This window comes from Megalobrama amblycephala, linkage group LG17 (assembly GCF_018812025.1).
Source record: "Megalobrama amblycephala isolate DHTTF-2021 linkage group LG17, ASM1881202v1, whole genome shotgun sequence".
Lineage (NCBI taxonomy): Eukaryota > Metazoa > Chordata > Actinopteri > Cypriniformes > Xenocyprididae > Megalobrama > Megalobrama amblycephala.
In genome coordinates, this window is record NC_063060.1 from 286,338 (window position 1) to 311,661 (window position 25,324).

A 25,324-nucleotide genomic window follows, 5' to 3' on the forward strand; every position below is an offset into this window, starting at 1 on the left:
TAAACAATACCTAAAATCTATTTACAATCTGACAAACAAGAAAGCTGTAATGAATGTAAGCATTTCCATGTTTTTATTTAAATTAATTTGTGTCTTCTCTATATTTTGGGCATTTAACTTTATGTTTTATTTTAAGTCATATTTTTAAACTTTGATAGATATTTGTTGTATTATGCAATGACATTAATCACAACTTGCTGAAATTCTGTTGTAGAACATGTGAGAAAAAATATTATTACAGCAGAACAGGAAGGAAATGTGAAGTATTTGAGTAACACAGATAACAACATGCAAACCAAAACCAAGAACTATAAAAAAAACTATAAACTTAAAAAAAAAAATCATGCTTTAAATCATAATTACGAAATTATGCCATAAAAGCCGTATTATTACTTAATATTATGACTTATTATGCCATAATTTTTACTTTTTATGTCATAATTGTGACTTTTATTCTCAATTATGATTTACGATGTCATAATTTCGACTTTCCAAACGTATAACTGGGATAATGTTTTGGGTACAGAGTGCACGGGGCAGAGATTACAGCTTGTATTGAATTTATTTACCAATATAGAACTAATAAATCGAGTTTAGCTAAAAAAACGATGGAGCTCTTCCAAGAACACGCGCGCAGACCGCCCCGCGCGCACACGTGGGAACGCGCTGCGCACTCCCGCGCCGCGCTCTCTGAGTGACTCAGTGAAGGTTTCGGATTGACCGCGCTGCTGTCAGCTGCCCTCCGGAACCGAGCGTCACCTCCCGGCCAAAACATGTCCAAACTGGAGCAGATCCTCATCCTAGAGCCCGCAAACGACCTGAAGTTCAAAGGTAAGGGAGTAACGCGGACATTCAGCAGGTTCTGTGAAGTGTAAGCGGGTTTGTCTCGCCATAACACAGGTAGGCGGTGCGGGCCGCGTCGGATCCCCGAGCTCGAGTAACTGACAAGCGGACTCTCCTGCCCGCGCGCCCCGGCCTCACAACACACAGTCGCAGGGAGGCGACACGGAGCTGGTGTCGGTTCGGAGTTGTGTGGCGGGGCTGGGTGTCATTTATGGGGTAAAATGCAGAAATGCAGCGGTCCAGTGCTTACGTGGATGCGTTAATAAAGAAAAATCCTCAAAATAAAGTACTGTGACTGTACCTCATATATCAGGTAATAATAGTATTGAATTCTGTTTACTATAGTACATATATAGTTCTTTCAGAAACGTTTTGTAAGTGAATTCACACTTCAGGTATCATGGTACTGCCATGTTTATTTTGGACTGTACCATGGTACTTCCTTATGGAGCAGTGAATGAATTTCATTATAAATATCTCAAAGTACATTAGCTTTACCATGTTACTCTCGCAGTGCTTTATTTGCCAATTTTTTAGATCCTGAAATCTATTATAAACATCAAACTAAATATTTTTCTACTCACTATAGGAATGTACTGTTAAATGTATTATTTATTTGTTTATTGAATCTACTTTTTCCTTATTTATATTCATCAGTTTCTATTTATTTTAATCTAACTTAATCCATTAATATAAATTATTTATTTGAGTCTTATTTATGTTTGATCTTTTTTTTAAATATTTATTTTCTTATTTATTTTACACCCCTGTTTGAAAACCCTCGCATTAGAGTAACTGTAAATACCGTGGTATATCTCAAAGTACCATGATATCATCACTGTACGGTAGTTTTGTGCAAGTGGTAATAACACCACGGTGAGTTTGTGTAGTTTGGTAATGAATTATTATCATTATGTAGCGTCGTATCTGCTCCAGTGCTTGCCTAATAAACATGATATTAGAGTTCAGAGGGACGAAATGAAGCGTTTCATGAAGGAGGACTTTTATTTGTGAGTATTTGCAGCGGACGGCGGGATTCTGCTGCTTCTGTGTGTGTTCTCTGAGGGCGTCCTGATAAATGAGTAACCAGTGCTGTGATACGCCTGATGTCTTTCCCTGCATATTTCAGGAGGCTTTTATGGCGTAGGATGTTCTGTGATGAGTTTTCAGCTCATGCAAAACTCAATTAAATTGACTTGTTAGTGGTGAAAAACTCAACACTGTTTGTATGTTTGGTAATTCTGACGTGATTTAGTGCAGGAATTTTCAAACTGGGGTCCAGGAACAAAAAAGTATGTGGAAATGTTTACAGAAAAAGTGTAATAAACTAAATATAAATAAATAATAAAAAAGAGAAAAATAAATAAATAATCAAACATTTGATTAAATAATCAAATAAATTAGTAAATGACCCAAAAATAAATAAATATAAATTAGATTAAAATAAGTAAATAAATGAATAAACAGTACTATAATGGTACTTTTAATGAGTAAGAAAGAACATAAAATAACTTAAATATAGGCAAGGCAAGTTTATTTCTATAGCACATTTCAAATCAAAGTGTTTTACATAAAAGTAATTAAAATAATAAAGATAATTACAACAGTTGCATAGGAATTAAAAATAGCATGCTTGAGAAAATAAACATATAAATAAATAAATATAAATGATAAATAATACTTCCAAATAATATTTCAGATATATTTATATTAATTATAATATTCTAAATGTCTGACGGAAAAACAGTGTAAAAATAAATAAATAATACGATTCTAATGAATAATAAAAAGATTAAAATAAATAATTAAAATACAAATTTGATATTAATAAATGAATAAAATGTATAATTAACAGATAACAGATAAAATGAATTACAAGTTACATTAAAAATAAATAAAAAGATGAAAATAAACGAATAAATAATACACACTACAGTATTATAATGAATAGAACAACATTTTTTTTGCAGCAAACGTATAAAGCGTATTAATATAAACTGAGTTTCAATTTTGCCTTGCAATTATTATGAAAATACAATAATCGAGATAAAACATAGTGTGCTTCTGCTCCTTCTTTAAACACCAAAGTTAACGTTCAATTTTATCTTATTATTGACTGTTTACTTATTTTCAATAGGCTAATTTTTAAAAGAAGTCTCTTCTGCTCACCAAGTGTTCATTTATTTGATCAGAATTACAGTAATATTGTGAAATATTATTATAATGTAAATCAGCTGTTTTCTATGTGAATATATAGTAAAGTGTAATTTATATCCTGTGATCAAAGCTGATTTTCAGCATCATTACTCCAGTCTTCAGTGTCACATGATCCTTCAGAAATCATTCTAATATGATGATTTGATGCTCAAGAAACATTTATGATTATTATCAGTGTTGAAAACAGTCATATTTTTGGGGAAACCGTCATACATTTAAATTTTTAGGATTCTTTGATAAATAGAAAGTTCAAAAGAACAGCATTTATTTGAAATAGAATCTTCTGTAACATTAATAAATGTCAATTTTGATCAATTTAATGAGTTCTTGCTGAGTTAAAATATTAATTTCTTTTGAACTGTAGCTGGTTTATTAGAATCTTAATAATTGTCCTGCATGAAAATGTCGGACTGTCCCGGAGGCTTTGGTAGGGTTATGGTACCTGAGATAAAGGACATCAGGGACTGTGATGTGTGGCTGGATCGACTGTTCAGGATCTTAATCATGTTTTTTGGACAAGTTCTCCTGACAGTAAGTGGCAGCATGAGATGATGATTAGAAACAGATCTGTATTTATTCCTCTCTGTGTCCTGAACTTCCTCTGCTCTGGTAGAGGTGCTGTCGTGTCGTCTAGGGTCGTCAAGACTTCATAGTAATACCTGTAGAATTGCGTTATTCTTAATGCCAATTTCATACCACAGCAAAGACAAAATAATTATTTTATTATCATTTGTGTTTTCATTTTTTTATTGTTTTGAGTCATGAGTATTTAGTTTAGTTTCAGTGATTCTCCTGTCTTTGACGAGTGCGATCACAGCGAACGTTCAGACCTGCGCCGCCGCTGATACAGAGAGAGCAATTACACCGCTACACCAGTAGGTGGCGACAAGTGACTGTTACAAAAAAATATCTATTTGTCATTGAATCATTTATTCAAGAGATTTGTTCAAAAACACTGATTCATCCAGTGAAGTCTATGAGTGAGTCGTTGAATCATTCATTCAAATCTATTAAAAATAAACAGGTGATTCAAATGAAGTGTTTTTAAATAGACTGCAGCGGTTAATATTTTGTCTGAAGCTCTAGTAAATTACATGTTATTTTGTTTAGTTGTTTATTCAGAATCGTCATCTCTATTTTTAAACAAAAAAATGTGATTCTCAATTTATCCAGAATCAAGCAGTTCTGATTCATGTAGATTTTTTTTAGTGTTTGTTAATGAGATCTCACGTCTCTGTGTTCTTTGTCAAAATATTGTAATTTTGCATGTAAACGCCTGTTAGTGGTGTGTTTCCTTTCTATATATGGTGAAAAACTGTAAAAAAAACTAACAATTTTGAGTTTATATCTCACGATTCTGAGACACAAGATATAAACTCGTAATTACGAGATTAAAAAGTTTCAATCAGATTTTTTTTATTTATTATTCCGTGGTGGAATCAAGCTTAGAAAGGATCCAGTCAAACCCCAGAGGTGGTTTCATGTTGTCCTGCCCGGCCTCAGAAAGCAAGACGTGTTGATGTTCTGGATGGGTCTGTAACCCAATAAATAAATGAGGTGACAGGAAGAGGAACCCTGATCTAAATACAGCTGCCCTGCTTCTCACACTCCTGACGGGATTCCCGTTTCACCGTCTCTCTACGCTTCAGTCTCCCTCCCGTTTCTCTTCTCCACAGTGATTTAGTTTAACCCATAAATTGTAAAACGGGGTCAGAAATTAATATATTGTAAATGGCCTATAAATTGACATGAGAAATGTCTTGATCTTCTGACACATGATCATCTTTGTACCATTAAAATATCCTGCAAGTTTTCCTCTTTATAAACAAAGCATTTATTTAATCAAGCTCCAAAAATGGTTTGTTTTGATATTGCGGGATCTGTGACATCACACGGGCAAATATATTTGCATATGATTATCTCCAGAGCATCAACCAATAGTTATACATCATCGCACCATAGGCCCCGCCCACTGGCGTTCAGTCTTTTGGATGTGAGCGTCAAAAGCAAATCAAAGTCATTATAATGACTGATGCTGTCTACACTGACTTCAGCAGTGTTCTGATTGGTCAAGTGCCTTGAGTGTGTTTGGGAAATGTCCCGCCCCTTTCCATAACACACTACTAACGAACTCAACCAGGCCCCGCCCCTTTATTCTGTGAGTGACGTGTGTCCAAACCATGAGATGGAAAATGTCTGACTAGCAGTGAACTTTCTTTCACCTCGTCTCTTTGATTTATGTAAGAAGTCTTTCGCGTTCTCATGATGCAGATGTTTTTGAGGCAAAATTTCACAATTAAATTTTCCTAATGCTCCATTCAGCAGTCCCAGTTTGGCGTCTCTGTGTTAGAGGAAGCCATGCAGTAAATATCTGTTTATCTGCAGAAATCATGTGTTCGGTTGGTCTTCACGTGTGCAGCTGAAGTGATGCCCTTGAAATGGACATTTACAGTAGAAACTGACCTTTCCCAAGTGCGTCATGTAAACTAATAGATATCGACTAACATGCGTTCCTCAGTTGATTAATCACAGCACATTAAGACAATTGTTTTGTATTGCAGGTTTTCTGAAATGTTATGGTTATATATGCAAATGAGGCATTATCTAATTAAATAATATGCATTTGCATTAGTGATGGGCATTTTTCCAAAATATTGTATTCGAATATTTGGGCTCGTAAAAAACGAATATTTGTTTATTTAAATGATGTTATTTTTTTTAATTCATCAAGATTTTGTAACCATTTCTGAACAAGCTTACGTTTCTTTTAGTTCAAAGCATTAAACAAGATGTGCAAAAAAAAAATAAAAATACAAAGAACAAAAGCATTTAAACTCAAGCAGTGCGAACGGGAAAAACGCTAATAAAGCAGACAGCACCAGTTATCGTACAAAACGTACATAATACACTCGTATCGTGTTCATATTGTTTCACATGTTCATGTTGAGAAAAACAACAATATCCACATGCTCGGGTGAGAAAACGAGCTGCGCTGACGAAACAAAGATAACGATAATACATAACGCTATGCTAAGCTAAGTTTCTAACAATAGCACTGTGTTTTCTCTTCGTAAATTTATCTCCCTCGACGAAACTTAAAGGAAGCATATGTCTCAAAATCATTTTGCTCACGGGGGTACAGCTGCTTACCTGTCGTGAATGCAGTGATGGACAGCTGTCTTTCCTCTCTGGTGTTTTGATTTCCTGTGCTTTCTCATTATGGTGGTGATATTATGATAACTCGGTTTCATTAAATCATTTGATCAAAAGTAATTACATTTTGTTTCATCCAAGTAATTCCAAACTTCGCGAGGCAGACGACAACATTGTTATGATCAAATAAAATAAACTTGTTAAACGTGCTCCACAGCGCCACCTGGTGCATATAGTTATAACTGCGAGTTTTAGTGCTTTATCATGGATTCACTGCATTTAGCAACATAGTAAATTTCGAATAGTATTTTTATTTTTCGTATATTAATTACAGGTCGAATATTTGGCTATTTGTGCACACCTCTAATTTGCATACCTTTCTAGAAATGTGAACATTGGATAAAGCCCGGTTTTATTTTTGTTGACATATTAGAGTTAAAGTTGAGAAAGGGGATTTTGCATATAAATCAGAAAATGCTGTCAACAGCCAGAAAAAATACATTTTCACCATGTTTTTAGGAATAAAATGTATAAATTAGACAAACGATAAACAAACCTTCAGAATATTGATAGAGCTGCACGATTCTATATAAAAAAAAGAATCGCATTTTTTTTTTTGTTGTTGTTTAAAATCACGAGATCACAATTCATCACTCATAAAGACTTGTTTCATTATGAATGAATCAGTGTTTTTTGTTTTTTTTAACAAATCTCTTGAATGAATGATTCAATGACTTGTTCGAGTCACATGCTCTCCAGTCGCTCTCGCGGTTCTTTGATGTCATACGCCGAACAATCTGCGCCGTGCTGATGCGTCTCGAACAAGCCTAATACTTGTTTTATTACTGGATGAATCGGCATTTTTGAATGAATGATTCAACGACTCACTCATAAAGACTGTGCTGTGTGATCTAGTGTCTAAAAGTATCTTTCTGTGAACAAAAAGTACAGTGTTTTGAGTGTGTAGCAAAAGAGTAGACAAGCTTTGGGACACACTATCACATCATACAATTGCGTCTTTGCTCTCTGTCATATCCTGTCACCATAAACTGACCTGTCAATCATCTTACATCCTCGACATTTCATTTAATTTCCTACCGTGTCGGAGAGAAATGCAGTAGCGCGGTGATCTGCAGTCGCGGGTCTTTCATGCGGAGAACTGTCCTCATGTTAATGCATAATGATGCATTTAAAAGTTAAGGGATCTTTATAAAAGTCCACATTGTTATTGCAGATGAAATATAACACGGTTAACATTAAATAAATATTTTTTTTATCAGGTTAAACTTGTTATTATAGTCACTCGCGCATATCCGTCCGCCATAGTATTTTATTAGCCTTTATAGTGTGCGCGGATCCACACTTCGAAAATATACCGGAAGCAGTAGACCATCCGGGGACTTTCGGCATACTCTTTTCAACATACTATGCTTTGGGACACACTTATTTTAATCTCACATACAGGTGCTGGTCATATAATTAGAATATCTTGAAAAAGTTCATTTTTTTTATTATAAATTATTTTAAAAAATAAAACTTTCATTTTAGAGCTTTACGATTAATCATATCGCAATCGCAATCGCGATGTCAAGCTTGTGCGATTATATGACGCAAAATGCTGCGATTTTATGAAATAAAATAATAATAAGTTAATAAATAAATAAAAAAATACATGTGTGGACACAACAACCCATTATCTGAGAGCTGTTTGCCCATTTTATACACCGCTAATAAAAAGAAGACCAGTCAGTTTCAGTTTAGGCAGTGTCACGTGTGACGCGCACGGTCATGACTTTTCCGGTGTGCAGCGCAGAGAACGGGTAAAGATGGATGCGGAGCAAACGGTCACTGAACTGGTGGCAAGAAAAAACGCTACCTCTGTTATATGGCGATATTTTGGCTATAAGATTATAAACCCAGATTAGTAGTGGTTGAAGAGGAAAGAGGATTTAATTCGGTATCGCACGCAGCGCTGTTATCGGTGCGCACATGACGCACATACATACAAGGCTCGCGCGCACAGAGAGAGAGAGGCGCGTTATAGCTCGCGAACTCCAAATTGATTTCTCTTTCGCGTCCTCAGTGCACTTGGATGGTCACATACACGCATTATGTCAGTCAAAATACCCCTCTCAGCAAGTATTCATGTAAACACATTCAGTTATGTCTTAATTGAACGAGGTGAGAATTCGGATGTATATCTGTCCGATGTGTGCGTGCATGTCTTACTCTTAAAGTGACAGCAACCTATAAATACCTGCTGTTGTCTGTCATGTAAATCAAACAACAAAACACAGCTTTAACAAAGATTAATCTATATTAAATTTATACAATGAACAGTGTCATTTTACATTTAATTATTACATTTCTGTGCATGAAAATTAATACTACAGTTAGACCTTAGCTAGACTTTATGTAGTATTTATCTATGCTTGTTGTAATTGGTGTACAGTATTTGTTCTTTTTACAGTCTGTTCACTTGCCTTTAATAATGTATTATTTAGGCTAGCAGTTTATGCTATGGTATCAGAATAGTTTAAGTGGGCTAAGTAATAAATGCAAAGTTAAGTTACCCCCATCCAATTTTTTATCCGATCTGTGATGTCATAACCGTGATGTGATCCGAACCGTGAGTTTTGTGATCCGTTGAAACCACTACAGATTAGTAAAGAAACAAATATCTTAAATGGGATTATAACAAGTTTGCAGTAATGCAAAGATGTTATTTCATTTCATAAAAATATTTTAATTTGAAAACGCTGTACATTTGTTTGCTGTTGTTGCTAGTTTGAGTTGAGAAATACACATTTCAGCATTATCAGTAATCTGTGTGTGTATTTCCATTGAGAACCAAGCAAGATGACTCATGATACTATTTGTTTATTATATCGCTATCGCAAATCGCAATCGCAATATTGACCTCAATAATCGCAATATGACATTTTCCCCAAATCGTGCAGCCCTATTTCATTTATTCTAGATTCCCTACATGTAAAGTAAAACATTTCAAAAGTTTTTTTTTTTTTTTTTTTTTTTTTAATTTGTTGATTAGAGCGTACAGCTAATGAAAGTCCAAAATCCAGTATCTCAGAATATTAGAATATTTATATTTGAGTTTCATTAATTGATCATCCCTACAGTATAAATTCCGGGTATCTCTTGTTCTTTGAAACCACACTAATGGGGAAGACTGCTGACTTGGCAATGGTCCAGGAGACAATCATTGACACCCTCCACAAAGAGTGTAAGTCACAGAAGGTCATTACTGAATGTGGTGGCTGTTTACAGAGTGATGTATCAAAGCATATTAAATGCAAAGTTGACTGGAAGGAAGAAATTGTGTAGGCAAAGGTGCACAAGCAACAGGATGACCACAAGCTTGAGAATACTGTCAAGTAAAGCCGATTCAAACACTTGGGAGAGCTTCACAATGAGTCAAATGAAGCCGGAGTCAGCGCATCAAGAGCCACCACACTCAGACATCTTCAGGAAAAGGACTACCAAGCCACTTCTGAAACAGAAACAACGTCAGAAGCATCTTACCTGGGCTAAGGAGAAAAAGAACTGGACAGTGAACAGTGGTCGAAAGTCCTCTTTTCAGATAAAAGTACATTTTGCATTTCATGTTGAAATCATGGTCACAGAGTCTGAAGGAAGACTGGAGAGGCACAGAATCCAAGCTGCTTGAAGTCTAGTGGGAATTTTCTGAAGTCAGTAATGATTTGGGGGCCGTGACGTCTGCTGGTGTTGGTCCATTGTGTTTTATCAAGTGCAAAGTCAATGCAGCCATCTTCCAGGAGATTTTGGAGCGCTTTATGCTTCCATCTGCTGACAAGCTTTATGGAGATGCTGATTTCCTTTTCCAGCAGGACTTTAGCACCTGCCCACAGTGCAAAAACCACTTCCAAGTGGTTTGCTGACCATGATATTACTGTGTTTTATTGGCCAGCCAACATGCCTGACCCCTGAATCTATGGGATATTTTCAAGAGAAAGATGAGAAACAGTCGATCCAACAATATACAGATGATCTGAAGGCTCAATAGTGCCTCAGCAGTGCCACAGGCTGATCACTTCCATACTTCACTGATGCTGTAATTTGTGCTAGGAGCAAGTCATTTGCTGTAATATGTGCTGCCGACCAAGTATTGAGTGTACAAATGAACATACTTTAAAGAACTTGAACTTTTCTGTTTTGAAAATCAATTTTTTGATTGATCTTAGGAAATATTCTAATATTTTGAAATACTGGATTTTGGACTTTCATGAGCTGTACGCTCTAATCATCAAAATTTAAAAAAAAAAAAAAAATGTTTGAAATGTTTTACTTTACATGTAGGGAATCTAGAATATATGAAAGTTTCATTTTTTTTTTTTAAATAATTTACAATAAAAAATTAACTTTTTAATGATATTCTAATTATATGACCAGCACCTGTACTGTTTAGGATGGTTAGTATGGACATTGGGACGCAGGGTTGTTTCATTACTGGATGAATCAGTGTCTTTTAAATGAATGATTCAGTGAATCCCTCATAAAGACTTGTTTCGTTACTGATGTGGATTGGTTTTGATCGCTGCCGCAGACATCAGTGTTTATATGTTTGTATTTGGATGTTTTCTTTCCACTAGTCTGAAAGAAGACATGTTAAGGAAGCAAAATTGACCATTGCATGAAAAACACTGATTTTATCTGTAGTGTCCTGCCTTAAGGTCAGATGTGTTCAGGTCTAATGTTCAAGTTATGACCTCTTAATTAACTCACTTAGCAAACTGTTGCTCCGTCATGACCGTCGTTGAGCTGAAACGGCTGTACTGTACAGCAGACAAACACAAATCTGGCATCAGAGAGAAATCAGTTGAGTGTGATACGTGAATGTTCATATGTTTGACCTGAAGTCACGCCGTTTTTCCTGCTGATTTGATTTCTCTCTCATCCCTCTCATAGCTGGAAGCTCATATGATTCCCTCCGATGCTCTCTAATGTTATCTGATGTGAGTTTATTTCGTTCTCATGTTGCACACAACAATCCTTGTTCTCACAAGTTCAGCAGAAGCTAATTTTCAAGGTCGAGCATCTGGTGCTCTGGACCGTGTTTACAAAAATAAATCCATTCCTTCTCTTGATCCTGCAGGACTCCTCTAATCCACTAATATGTGACATGCTCGGTCATAAGATCCTGAGTTTTGAAGGCTAATTGCACATCATCTCCGTTCATCTGATCCAAAAGACCATCGGAAGAGCTGAAGCGGGATTTGATTTGAGGAGAGATGCTTGTTGTACCTAAATGTCCTGATGTTGGCATATAAACCAGCATTTCCATCTGAATTCTGATGGCCAATGTGAAGCTCATAGACTTATATGAAAACACACTTTTAATTTAAAAATAACTCGTTCACACATTTTATCTCAGAAGATGTGGATTCGCTGATGCTCGTAGCATTAAATGTTTATTAGATACAAAGACTTGTTTAAAATGCGTATTTGCTGAATGCAGACAGTATAAGAAGAAAGTTTTTTAGCGTTTGCTTTTAAATTATTAGACAGTCACAGAACTGTTAAAATAAAGACTGTAAACGAATGGAAGCTTCTGCGCTGTCAAAATAAAAGTCCTTATCAGCCAAACAGATTGTCTGCCAATGTTGAGATTTAAAAATATGCAAATATGGTACGATTATATCGTGTGTGTGATTTATCAGTGAACCGCTAGACTAAATGATCTTTATATTTGACTCCAATCTAGATTCCAGACATTCATCAAACAACTTCATGTAAAACCAGTTCTGTTAATATTATATTATGTACGGGGCCTTTGAATATTGAATAATTAACCACAATTCATGTTGTGACAATTAAAAATGTATGTTAAATTTACATCTTGATTGTATGTTTTTTATAGCATTTTAATTTAGTTTGTTTGAATAATGTTAATGTTATATTCATTAACATTAAGATAATAAAATATAATATATATTTATTTAAATTATTTTAAGATATTTACTAATATAATGTTAATTACAATAATATGTTCACGTACATTAAAATAATCCTGATTAATCACATCCAAAATAAAGGTTTGTGTTTACATAATATGTGTGTATACTGTGTATATTTATGTATATATAAACACACACACATGTATTTATTTAATAAATATTTACATTTTTATATAGAATTTAAATATAAATCTAAATATTTTATATATAAATATAGTATATTTTTGTTAAATATATATGTGTGTATGTATATATACATAATAAATATAAACAGTACACACATTATGTATACAAACCTTTATTTTGGATGCAATTAATCACTATTAATCGTTTGACAGCACTAATTAAAATATAATTAATAAATATATTAATACTAATATATTTAATTTTTAAAGATATCAATGATTAATGTCAATTATAATTATAATAATATATTTAAAAATATAATTATTGATTATAATTATCATATATTAATTTACCTTAAGATCTTAAATATATTATAATATATTTAAATTATTTTAAAATAATATTAATTAATAATATATGAATGATTTTTTAAAATAAAATATAGTTAAATTGAAAATATTTTAATTCAGGTTATTTCTTTATATTAATGATATTAATGTTAATAATAATAATAATAAATTTAAATTTAATAATAATAATAATTTTTCAGCGTTTATTTATTCGGCCAAGTGTGTCCAAACTTTGGCTAGTACTGTAATATTATCAGTTTTATAAATGTACTCCTAAAATAGCTTGTTTGAACAGTAATGTTTCACAGACTGAGGTTGAATTAAAGGTGTTCTTGCGCCGTCAGACCGACGGTAATGTCATTTCTTCGGCTAACGCCGTGACACTGTCTCTGTTGTGTCTTTGTACTTTAGTGCACTTCAAACACACATGCCACTGATGCCATCTTTAACATCGTTTACTGAGCCTTCATGTTTGCCACATTTATGGATCATACGCCTCTAATATGTTTCGCACAGAAGAAGGTTTCTCCTGAACGCAGTGACACAGACGGGATCGTAAAACCAGCTCTGAAATAAATCAGGAGGTCCTCGAACGCCACAGACTGCTGTAATTAAACTGTGTTCCTGATTGATATAAATATAAAAGTTGCATTTGCCACAATGACATCACTCAGCCGCAGGGTTACTATAGTAAACTAAAACCAAAAAACATTGGTTGCGTTGCATTTTCCCGGTGGATTGTGGGAGTTTATGGTGTGACGGTCAGTGACTGATGCTCTCTTTAAAGGACCTCAGAAATGGTGCTGCTTGAAATGGCAGTAAATTGTGATTTTATGGTAATTGAGCAATTACATGATTTAATAAAGTGGTCCGTCTGTGAGGTTGAAGCACAGCGGAGTCTTTGTGTTTGTGTTCGAGTCTCTTCTGCCTCTGTTTGATGTTCTGTTTTCTCCACGCTTGTGTCACGTATTGTGTGAGAATGCTCATGATGTTCTCTTCTTCTTCTTCTCAGGTCCTTTCACAGATGTCGTCACTGCTAACCTGAAGCTAAAGAATCCGTCAGACAGGAAAGTATGTTTCAAAGTGAAGACCACAGCGCCGCGCAGATACTGCGTACGGCCCAACAGCGGGATCATCGAGCCCGGAGCCACGCTCACCATCTCAGGTTAGAACACGTGACCCGGAAAAACATTCGTGTTCTTCTGAAAGGGTTTGAAAATCATGGCCAAAATAGTGGCTTATTATAGTTAGCCAGGGTTATGATAGTTAACTGAAATTAAACCATAAAAAATGCTGCACTGAATTAAGAGAGACCAGTTTTATGATTTTTGGGAAGTTATAAGCAAAAAGAGCCATTTTCCCTGACCAGTAGGTGGCGCTGTGCCGAAACGCTGCATGTGGCCTCAGATCACATGACATGTTCCAGTTTTCGTCTCAATGCACTGAAGCGTTGCCTCGCATCCAGTTTGGCGAGCTCTTCACCTGCTCATTATTTTAACTTTTCGCCAGCATGATCCGAAGATGATCTGAGCCAGTTTTAATGAAAATTGGACGAACTGTCTAGTTCGAGTTCAGAAAACTAGGTTTAAATGACATCATAGGGTGTAATCAAATCATCTTGAGAGAAAGAATCAGAGGAAAAAAGACAGTAAAAGACACAACAAATACTTTGTTTTTATATTTTTAAAAGTTATATATAAATAAACGTAAAAAATAAAACGAAAATGGAAATATAAAAATTGAAAACTGGTTCAAAATATTAATAAAAACTATAATAGTAACTCTGATACTGAAATAATGTTGATTGATTTTAAATGTTTACATTTTAATAAGGAATTGGAGTGGAAACATGTTAACTGCCTTATATTCATTTTAAATTTTTGGCTAAATGAAAACTTTAACACTCTGAGGTCTGAAAACGCGCCGGCGCGTTTTGCAGGTTTTTTTTCACATTGCAGCAAAACAGACTTAAAATACTCTGTCATTTCTTGTCATAGAGACATAAGTAATATATCAATTGAAACTATAGAATATCTTCTTTTATTTGTGTACACTCAGAGTAAAAACACAATGTTGTGCTTTTTGTAAAATAAAGAAAACTAACATGATGCGTGATCTCTCCTCTCCCTCTGAACGAAGTCCAATCTGATAGTTCTCAGAAAATGAACTGTAACTTAGTGAATACTAATCACAGAAAAGTTAAACTTATGTCTAAAAAAACGTTAAGATGTCAGGTTTTAAATCATTGAAGTCAAATCGAAAACAAACCTTCTGTGTTTATGTAATCTGTATGAAAAGAGAGCCATGTCAGAAGTCCGTGATTCAGCTCATTATCCGCTAATGAGGCCACGCCCACGGAGCCAGCGCTATTCAGACGCAAATTCAGAGGCAATACATGCATTCATCGTCTCAATCGTGTATTTATTGTCTTGAAAAGTGTTTATTTGGATGTTAAAGCAATGGTTAGGGAGCTCTAGAAGACATGCAGTTAGTTCCTGTTTTCTTTTCTTCTATAGATGAATTTTAGATGAGTTTTTGTTTCTTTAGCGCCCTCCGGCTGCAGTATGAATTGGAAACTTCATTCATGGAATAGCCTCTTCTTCTTTTAGATGAATTTGTGGACTAAAAATGCACAGAGAGCGCCCTCCGACTTCAAGGATGAATTGAAAACACCAGCGCTCATAGTAATGACAATGAATATTAAATAAATATAACTTCTCTGTATAGAAAATTGACATAAGCATATGAGAATCCAATATTTCTCCAAATGTGCATGCTTTTAAACTAAAAGCCTATATTCAGACTCTTTGCATCACAGAAATACATTATATTTTAAAGTATAATATAAAACCATTACTTTATATTGTAATAATATTTTTCTGTATGTTTCATATACCATGATGAGCTTGAGACATCACAGAAGGTTTTTTTCACAGCCTACCTGACTGAAATGCCTCATTAATATGCAAGTCATTTCAGCTCATTACTATGCAATTCTTTTGTCTTCTCAGGTGAGAATGGCCCATTATTCAGTGGTGATTCACGCCTCCACGCATACTGTGTTTCTTGGCAAAAAGTGTCTTACAAAAACTAAATCAATATATTGTTTTATATGAAGGAGTAGGCAGCATAATTTTTACATAATTTTGAAGCAAAAACTCTAGTTTACAACCTCCAATACCCAAAAGTCTTGTGAACACAGATTTACTATACTTTTTTTGGCCTTATTTCAGTGACTTAAGTTTTAGTTTTTTCAATAACCACGCATAAATGTTATTCCTTCAAAAATACAAACATGTACATACATGTTCCTCACATATTATTGTAGCCTAGTTTGTGCTGAATACAGTGTAATGACACTTTTGTCATTTATATGTTTATGAACAACTGAAAAAAGCACAAATGTCAGGGCATGTCAAAACTTCTCCAAGCCCCAAATCAGCCTCAGACTCCAGAGGGTTAATTTTGGTTTCGGTAAAAATATAATCTTGGTGCATCACTAGAATATAGATTTTGATTAGATTTTGACATTTTGATTTATTAGTCGACTCACCCTTCTGTCATTTAGTCTCTAAAGCTGTTGTTTCAAACCTGTAAAAACAAAAACAGAATATTTGATGTGCTGGTCAGTCTCAAACGATGCTGACCGAAGGTTTGAAGCGTCATAACAGTAGTTCATGTGACTCATGGTTTATATTCCAAGACTTGTGAGAAGAACAGACACGCATCTGAACTCATTCAGTGAGTTGAACTTCATTGAACGAATCATTCAGAATCACAGTTTTCACCAGTGATTGAACAGATCAGACTCAACGAATGATTCGTTCATGAATCAGATGTTGCTGCTTCTCTTATAAACTCATGAATATTAATGTCTGTTTCTGACATTGAAGTTCAGAATACAAGTGATGCTTTATTGTTGCAGCTTCAGTATGATTGCACAGAAAACAAAATGTTCCACAGAAGAAAGTCAGTCATGTGATCTCTTACTATTGTCATATTTAGAATATTCACTGTTTCTTCTGCAAAATAATCTAAAAATGTTTAGATTTAATGATGTGCAGATTAGACTCTAGACCGCATGTGTTACACAAGTGTGTAGAAATGCCTCTTCTTCTGCTCGGTTTGTGTTCATGTTTGTCTTTATGTCACAGTTATGCTGCAGCCGTTTGATTACGACCCCAACGAGAAAAGTAAACACAAGTTCATGGTACAGACCATCTTCGCCCCTGCAACCCTCACAGACACAGAAGCCTTGGTGAGTGTGTGTGTGTGTGTGTGTGTGTGTGTGTGGAGCTGCTGTTCAGTGCTGTAACTGCGTGTTCACACCAGCAGATGGCAGCAGACACCCTTTAGCTTCAGTCGTTTTAGCCTGACATGAATTAATAGTTCAGTTCATAATGCAGCGGTTGTTCGCTGGTGTTTTACAAAATCATCCTATCTAAGAGTCATGTCCTGTCTAAGACAGGAAGTGTTTGTAATACAGCTGTCGACATGTTGGATTGCATCACAGACAACAATGCAACTAGCCCTATAATGGTGCAAATGAGGTGCAAATGCATGTCAAAGTTTGTGTCCAATTAAACTCTAGGGTATTTTGGTGCAAATTCATCGGTTTCTTGGTGACCAACTGAAGAAAATGGATAATATGAGCCACACGACATTAAACTTAAGTGTGAGTGTGTGTGAGTGTGTGTGTGTGTGTGTGTGTGTGTGTGTGTGTGTGTGTGTGTGTGTGTGTGTGTGTGTGTGTGTGTGTGTGTGTGTGTGTGTGTGTGTGAGTGTGTGTGTGTGTGAGTGTGTGTGTGTGTGTGTGTGTGAGAGTGTGCGTGTGCGTGCGTGCGTGAGTGCGTGTGTGTGTGTGTGTGTGTGGCAGCTGTTAGTGGTTGTCTGATGATGAATTGCCTGTTTTATTCATGTGTTTCAGTGGAAAGACGCGAAACCAGATGAGCTCATGGATTCCAAACTCAGATGCGTGTTTGAGCTGCCGTCTGAAAACGATAAAGTGGTGAGTACAGAGAGATGAACAGGAAGTGAAGGAGAGCGTCTGGATTTACTCCACCCTGTTGCTGCTGCTGTAAATTGAGTTTTAATCGTGTTTTACTAACAGAAAGAGCTCGACTCACAACATTCACACTTATTTTAAGGTGCTGTAAGTGATTTTTTTTTTTTTTTTCTTTCCTGGAATAGGAACTTAAAAATTAAATTCTAGAACTTTGGTTTGATCAAGTTTAAGTTCAAGTTCTTTCGTTGCACCATTTAAGGTCTTGATGTGATCAAATTGAATTATAATTGTTTTATTATATTTTTTATTATATTTTATGATATAAAAAGTCAATGAAATAAATGCAACTGCTGCATGTTCCAAATCAATCATGTTTTGGGCTTGTTTATAATTAACATTATTTAACACATTCAATATATAATTTGTACTAGTTATATAATAGGCACAATAATCTGTTTATTGCTTTTCTTTAAACATCATATCAGTCAACATGTATTGATATATTGGTCTTGAATAAAACATTTTAAACTTGCATTTTACACTGCGTTCCAAATTATTGTGCAAGTGACATATCAGTAAGATTTCAGTACAATAAACATTCAGATTTTAGACCTGTGCTCTAAATCACTCACAAATCTTATGATAATTTGATCATCTCCATTCAGTTTCACACAATATTAGTTGTTTTCATGCCTTTTGCACAACATTGCACCATTTCATGCTCTTCATCTTCAGAAAGATCTTTCTTCCTCCCATATTGCATGAGAACTGTGACTTGCTTAATAATGCGGAACAACCTCTAAGTAGGGTTTCCATAGATCTGGCAAATTATTTTGTCTGAGATTGATACCAGTTATCTAAAAAGACATGGATAAATAAACAAACAAACATTTTCTTAGAAAAACTAAAATCTAAATGTTTATTCTACTGAAATCTTACTGATACGTCACTTGCATAATAATTTGGAACAGTGTAAACCAGATTTGCACTTGAATGTGTTGGAGATGCAGGGATGTACAATATTCTCACATCTGAGAAAAGGTCTCAAAATCTTGATTAACTCTGATTGGCTGATGTGTTTGGAGGGCGGGGTTTTGGACAGAGGGTGGGAGTGGCTGAAGTTAGCGAAACTCCTGAAATCACTTACAGCACCTTCACCGTAACGAGAGATTCTTCAGTTTGGAGTAAAAACACTTCAGCATTAATGTAGTTTCCCTCTTTCACTGGTTCACACGCTGCTGCTCTTCACCAACACTGATGCACCAGAACAGAGCCGAGGGAGAGATACGGATCGATTACAATCTGAAATAAATACACACACACACACACACACACACATTACTTCCTGTTTCTTCCCTCACACCTCTGCTGCTGCGTCACAGCGCTCTAAGGCCAGGAACGTATCCCACTGGATTTGTACCGCTCCGACTTTGGCCTGGACAAAGCTCCGCTCGCCTCTCTCCATGCGCCCTCCCACCGCAGGCGGCGCTAGAAACCGGAACGACGTCCAGGAAGTCAGGACTGCAGGGTCAGAGGTCAAGGTCTGTGAGGGTCAGAGCAGGCAGAACGCATGTTCAGAGCAGAGAGTCTTCAGTAGGGTAGGTCAAAGGTCAGCAGGGTCAGCACTGTTAATTTAGGGTGCGTTCACACTTGTAGTCCGGTTCGTTTGGTCCGGACCAGAAAATAAATAAAGAAAAACATTTAGTTCTGGTCCGATTAGTGTTCAGATTGGCAATTTTATCACTGAACCTACAGGCACAGAGACAAACGAGACACATGATGCCTGTGATGGACAAACTCACGACTATGACGAGAAAAAGGATTCTGTCCTTTGGGTCTCATCACCTTTTAATCCAACCGAACATGACGAGTGTGAACACACCCTAACATGTGATCCGCCTCTGTTCACAGTAAATGTCCACATGATCATGAGTTTGAGTCACATTTGAAAGTGTGCTGTTCATGAACTCGCCCTCAGGCCATCCGAGATGTAGGTGAAATTTTTTTAAAGAAGATGTTTAGCTGAAACCGTGGTCACATGATGCCAGTCACTTTGAGTCAAAAACACACACAGAGAAATGATCGCTCTGTGCCGCAAACTGAACATTATTATATAATCCACAGCCTCGACAAACGGTCCCGAGCGCGTTCACGACAAACTGGAGTGTAGTGATTAAACTATCCCTTTAGGGCTTTCTGTCAAAATAAAAGTTTGATGGTTTAAAAATGATTTAAAACAACCATAAATATTTAAAATAAAATAAATAAAATTATTATTCTTAAATACTCAATTTTTTTAATTTTACAGTGAAATATTGCAATAGTAATTATTTTTTTTTTTTTTTTTTTTTTACGTAGTTTTTATAGTTTTATTTTGTACTGATGATAATAATATTTAGGATCTTCAGCATTTGAAAAATGAATTGTCAACCATAAATAATAGTATTGTTATTTTACAGTTGTAATGCAAAAGAAAATTGTATTATTTTGTGTTAAATACGCTATTTTGTATTTTACAGTGAAATATTACAATAGTAATATTGTAGTAATATTTAAGCAATACAATAGTAATAATTCTTTTTTTATATTAGTTATTTTTATATGGTAATAATAACATTTTCAACATTTGGAAAAATAATACAACAACCATAAATATTAGTATTGTAATTTTACCGTAGAATTATTATTATTATTTTTTTAATATTTTTATTTAGTAATAATAATAATAATAATAGTAATAATAATGGCTAGGGTTTTCAACATTTGAAAATGAATTATGTCACCATAAATACTAGTATTGTAATTTTAGTTGTAATGTAAATAATTATTTTCTTAAATATATATTTTTTATTTTACAGTAAAATATTTCAATAGTAATATTTATTGTTTTTAGTATTTTTTATATATTTTTTTAATTTAGTAGTACTAATAATATTTTATCTAGCAAACCTAGATCTTTTTATTGCATTTTAAATTTCTTCTGTTTTTACCCACAATGCAAATGCCCTTTTGAGCCCTTCCGCTCCCTGTCAGTGGTGTGATGTCATCGAGGCCCTCATTGGCTGTTCTCTCAGTAAGGCGGTGACAGATTTCCATCGGTCTCTGGAGATCTTCAGGAGTTTCTGTGTGTTTTAGGCTCAAGTGTTCCCAGATCCTGTAGTTGTGCTTCTTCAGGAACATCTTCATGAGTCACATTTAACAGATCAGATGCAGATTCAGACTCGATTCTTTTGTCTTATAAACCGACTGCTTTAAGGGATTTTCGCTGTTTTCCACCAAAATAAAAGCTTTATGGTTTAATGTTTGAAAATGAAGGAATTAAGAGTTCCATAATAGTAGTACTGTAAAATAAAAATTCTATTATTATTTTGTTAAATACTAGATTTAAAATTTGAAATTGTATTACTACTTGTTTTGTTTTTAAACTTTAATATTTAGTAATAAAAAGTTATTATTATTATTATTATTATTATTAGTCATATTTCTATATGATCACACCCATTTATAAAAGATTACATGACTTTTCCAGTTCTAAAAATCAGATTTTTAAAATATCTTAATCATGTATTCAGGCGTTACTGTTGAAATTATTATTAGTAGTATTAGATGTAGTATTACATTATTTTACGAGATTTAAAAAAATAAAAAATATTTTACTGTAAAATATAATATTTTTAAAATCTGTAATTTTAATAACTATTTTATTATATTTCCATAAGTTCTAGATTTAAAACATGAATTTTTTTATAATTAAAAAAAAAATAACTTAATTTTATAATAATAATAATAATTATTATTATTATATTTTACTAGATTAGTAGATTTTTATTTTACAGTGAAATATTGTATTTTTAAATTTTTAAAAACATTATTTTTTTAACAAATATTAATATTTTGACTTTATTAACAGTGTGACTTCAAGTATGAGATCTGGTGATGTTCAGTTTGTCGTGTAAGTTTGCTCCGGCTCTCTAGTTGACCTGCTTTATCGGCTCATGTTCCCGTTCTCCTCCAGAACGACGTCGACGCTGCTGCTAAATCCGCGGCCGTGCTCAACTCCTCTAAAGTGGACGGGCCGCTGGCACAGAAGCCCATCAGCGCCGCCCTGGACGACTCGGAGAGGAAGAAGGTTCTGGAGGAGTGCAAACGGTTGCAGACGGAGGTCAGCAAGCTGAACGAGGAGAATCGCCAGCTGAAGGTCAGTCAGCTGACGCAACATCGACTGTTTGCTCACTGTGTCAGACTAGCGTTCAGAGCTGACAGGTTTGATTCATTCCCGTGAATCGGCTCAGATTGGGATTTTTCTGTGTACTGAAATGTGACAGGCCTGATCCCATGATGCATCTCTCTGGCAGATGAACTGACGCTGTTTTGTTTGTGTTCATCAGGACGAGGGCTTGAGACTGAGAAAGTTCCAGCGCAGCGAACACGCAACGACCAACTCCAGCTCTCTGATTGGACGAGAGTCCACCGCCAGCTCGCTCCCCTCGCTCCTGGTCGTCATAGCAGCCATCTTCATCGGATTCTTCCTCGGCAAGTTCATCCTGTAGGCGCGGCGGGCGGAGGGGGATCTGATGCGTTTGACTGCCTGACGAACGGTTCCTAAACGAGCGATCGCACGGCCTGATGGGAAAGAGTCTTTCTGTTGACGCGGCAGCAGCATCATCATCATCATCGTCGTCGTCATCATCCCGACAGACGGCCGGCGACTCCATCTGTTTGTTTTGGTTCACATGCTGTTTCCTGTCGAGGGATGATGTCGGAGCGCATGAACTGGTTTATCGGGACGGTCGAGGGCGGATCTGATGTCACCGCAGCGGTTGTCTTCCCCCAAACTCCATTTAGTTTTACTAAAACGATTGAAAGTGTAAATGTCATTTTAACCCTTCACGGTGAGTTAGTGCTGATGATGTCAACGGTCGGCCGAGCGACACGGGTGCCTCCTTCCTTCCCATGTACATTTGTTCTTCTTCTCTGTTCCTAACAATACCAATGCAGACTGTTTTATTACTGTAATTATCATTTATTAATTATATTATTAATGTACTTTCTCTCTGAACAGCATTTATCCACACAAATGTTCACTGACGTCTTCACTTTACTGTCTCATACTAGACGACATTGAAGAAATAAACAGGAAAAATACACGTTTTGTGCGTCTTTTATTTGTCATATTCCTCAAACTTGTGCTTCAGTTCTGCAGTGAAAGACGACGTGAATCTGGTCCGATCCGCTTGCGTATGTTTAACCGTTACTGACCTTTACAGTATCTAGCTATGATTTTTCTGGTAAAATAAAATTGAGCTGCATCTTGATTATTGCAGTGATTATTATTTGTCCATTAAGTTTCATAAAGACTGTATTTAGATGCTTTCATAACTGATTCATTTCTGTGAATCAAATAGCGCCCCCTACTGTATAACAGCAAAAACATGGATAGCCGGAAAGTTCCGTCAATGGCAGTGAAAAAGTATTTTTGTAAATATATCTATAGACTGTTTGACTATATATTGCATATTGATGCATAGAAAGAAAAATTTAACATTCATTTTCAATATATCAATCGTGCACGTATATAAAAAGCGGACCTATAATGCCCCTTTCACAAGATGTAATATCAGTCTCTGGTGTCTCCAGAATGTGTCTGTGAAGTTTCAGCTCAAAATCCCCCACAGATCATTTATTATAGCTTGTCAAATTTGCCCCTATTTGGGTGTGAGCAAAAACACGCCGTTTTTGTGTGTGTCCCTTTAAATGCAAATGAGCTGCTGCTCCAGAAGAGGGCGGAGCTTTAACAGCTCACGCTTCGGTCGCACCGGAGACCCGATTATTAACACGGAAAAAGTCAGATTTTCATGATATGTTCCCTTTAATACATATGGATTTATTTCAAAGTAATTTTTTTGCACATCTACAGACTGAAAACAAAATCTAAAGTTTTTAGTCTTTCAAGTACCAATATTTCCTTTAGCAAAGGCATATTTAGTGTCGATCTCCATTCGAGACTCAATCGTGTTCAAGTTTCAGATTTATTGTCTTTGCTGAAGAATGTAATGAATAAACAATGAATCCAGATTTTCCTGGACGATGTCTGTGTGAAATTGATAAATGTGGATCTTAATATACAGACACTGTAAAACAATAGATATGAAGATACAAAAAATAATTTGACCATTTAAACATCTTAAACAAGTGCGGTTGGATGTTTAAAATGACGCTAATGTCAGAATAAAGCAGGACATTTTATTTTCCATTAAATTCTCATTGTGGTTCGTGTTTCAGGATTGAACACTGACCGTCACTATAGTACAGCCCCGTCATACAGTATGAAACATGAACAATGTTATTATAACTACAAAACATCATCTGACCCTTCAGAAAGTCTCGCCTTAAAAACTGCTTTTCAGACTCATAAATGTATCTTGATTTACGAACGTTTAGATGTTTGTGCTGGAAAACAGTGAGTTTTTGTAAAACTTTGCAAAATGACAGTTCATTCCAGCACACGTACGAATAATATCTACTTGATTTGATCACTTCATCAGCATATTTATATATGAAATCTCACTTGATGAATCTGGTGAAGGGTCAGTGATCGTCCTCTACTGGCCTGAAACAGCGTGTGTTAGAAACCTTCATCTGAAGTCTGTTCAGGGACCAGAAGAGAGGAAGTCAGCAGTGATTATCTACAGTCAGAATATTTCCCTTTCCTTCCATGTAGCTTCATATCGTCGTCTCAAAGTCACTCTCCTATAAAAATACCTCTTATATGAACGTCTCACTCAAATGCTTTACAGCGAAAAACACCAGAAATGAAAGTTCTGTCATTTCAAACCTGTAAGATCTTCATTTTCTGTCAAATGATATTTATTAGGGCTGGGTAAAAAATATTGATTTCTCGATTTTAATCAAACCGATATTGATTCTTAAATCCCAAGAATCGATTAGTCTAGTCTGTTTTCAGTTGATGAATGAGCAGAATATGTAGCTCCTCCCATCCAATAAATCGCAGTTATCTTTGTTACTTTTGATATGAAGCAAAGTCTCAGATTTCAAATGACGTCCATCTTATTATGAGATTTAAAAAATAAATAGCGTTTTGGCGCTGTTTAATGTGGCGTGACGGATCGCTTTAGCGCCTCAGTTAAAGAGAAGCATGTGATCATCCTCTCCTCCGCTTTAATACCAGTTACAGCGAAATAAACATGAACATCTGAAGGTATGTTAAAATATACAGTACAACTTACTGAAATCCGTATCATGTCTCGTGTAATCGCTCAATCAGTGCTTCAACCTCGGAAAGACTCAATAAAACAGCTTCAATGTCACGTGACGTCACATTTACCTCAGAAAAACATATTCAGTGACCATAAACTCATTAGTCAGCTAGAAAAGTGACTCTAGAAAGATAAATATAGCTATGCACTGTTACATATTCATTATAATTTTTAATGTTCTTCAATATTTAATGCATGTTTGAATAAATCAGTTCTGACAGCCGCAATTTAAATGTTTATATTTCAAAAAAAATGAATTGGAGTAGAAATATGATTATGTAATTCTAAACTTTATTTATAATAAAAACATCATTGAGTGTAATTTAAGTGTTTGTACATAAGTTAATTTAACCTTCA

At 35.2% G+C, this 25,324-nt stretch overlaps 1 protein-coding gene across 2 annotated transcripts; it reads left to right on the forward strand.

Annotated features, from left to right (window-relative positions):
* Window positions 1-632: 632 nt before the first annotated feature.
* Window positions 633-22,837, forward strand: vapal (VAMP (vesicle-associated membrane protein)-associated protein A, like). Of its 2 annotated transcripts, XM_048163200.1 has the most exons (7): window positions 633-831; window positions 13,698-13,850; window positions 16,840-16,943; window positions 17,613-17,693; window positions 19,073-19,288; window positions 21,706-21,888; window positions 22,079-22,837. In XM_048163200.1, exons 1-7 carry the CDS (start codon window positions 774-776, stop codon window positions 22,238-22,240), a joined length of 957 nt encoding a protein of 318 aa, XP_048019157.1. In that variant the 5' UTR covers window positions 633-773; the 3' UTR covers window positions 22,241-22,837. The 2 variants fall into 2 exon arrangements, with proteins under 2 accessions (XP_048019157.1, XP_048019158.1); XM_048163201.1 differs by lacking the exon at window positions 19,073-19,288 and having other exon boundaries at window positions 641-831.
* Window positions 22,838-25,324: the final 2,487 nt, after the last annotated feature.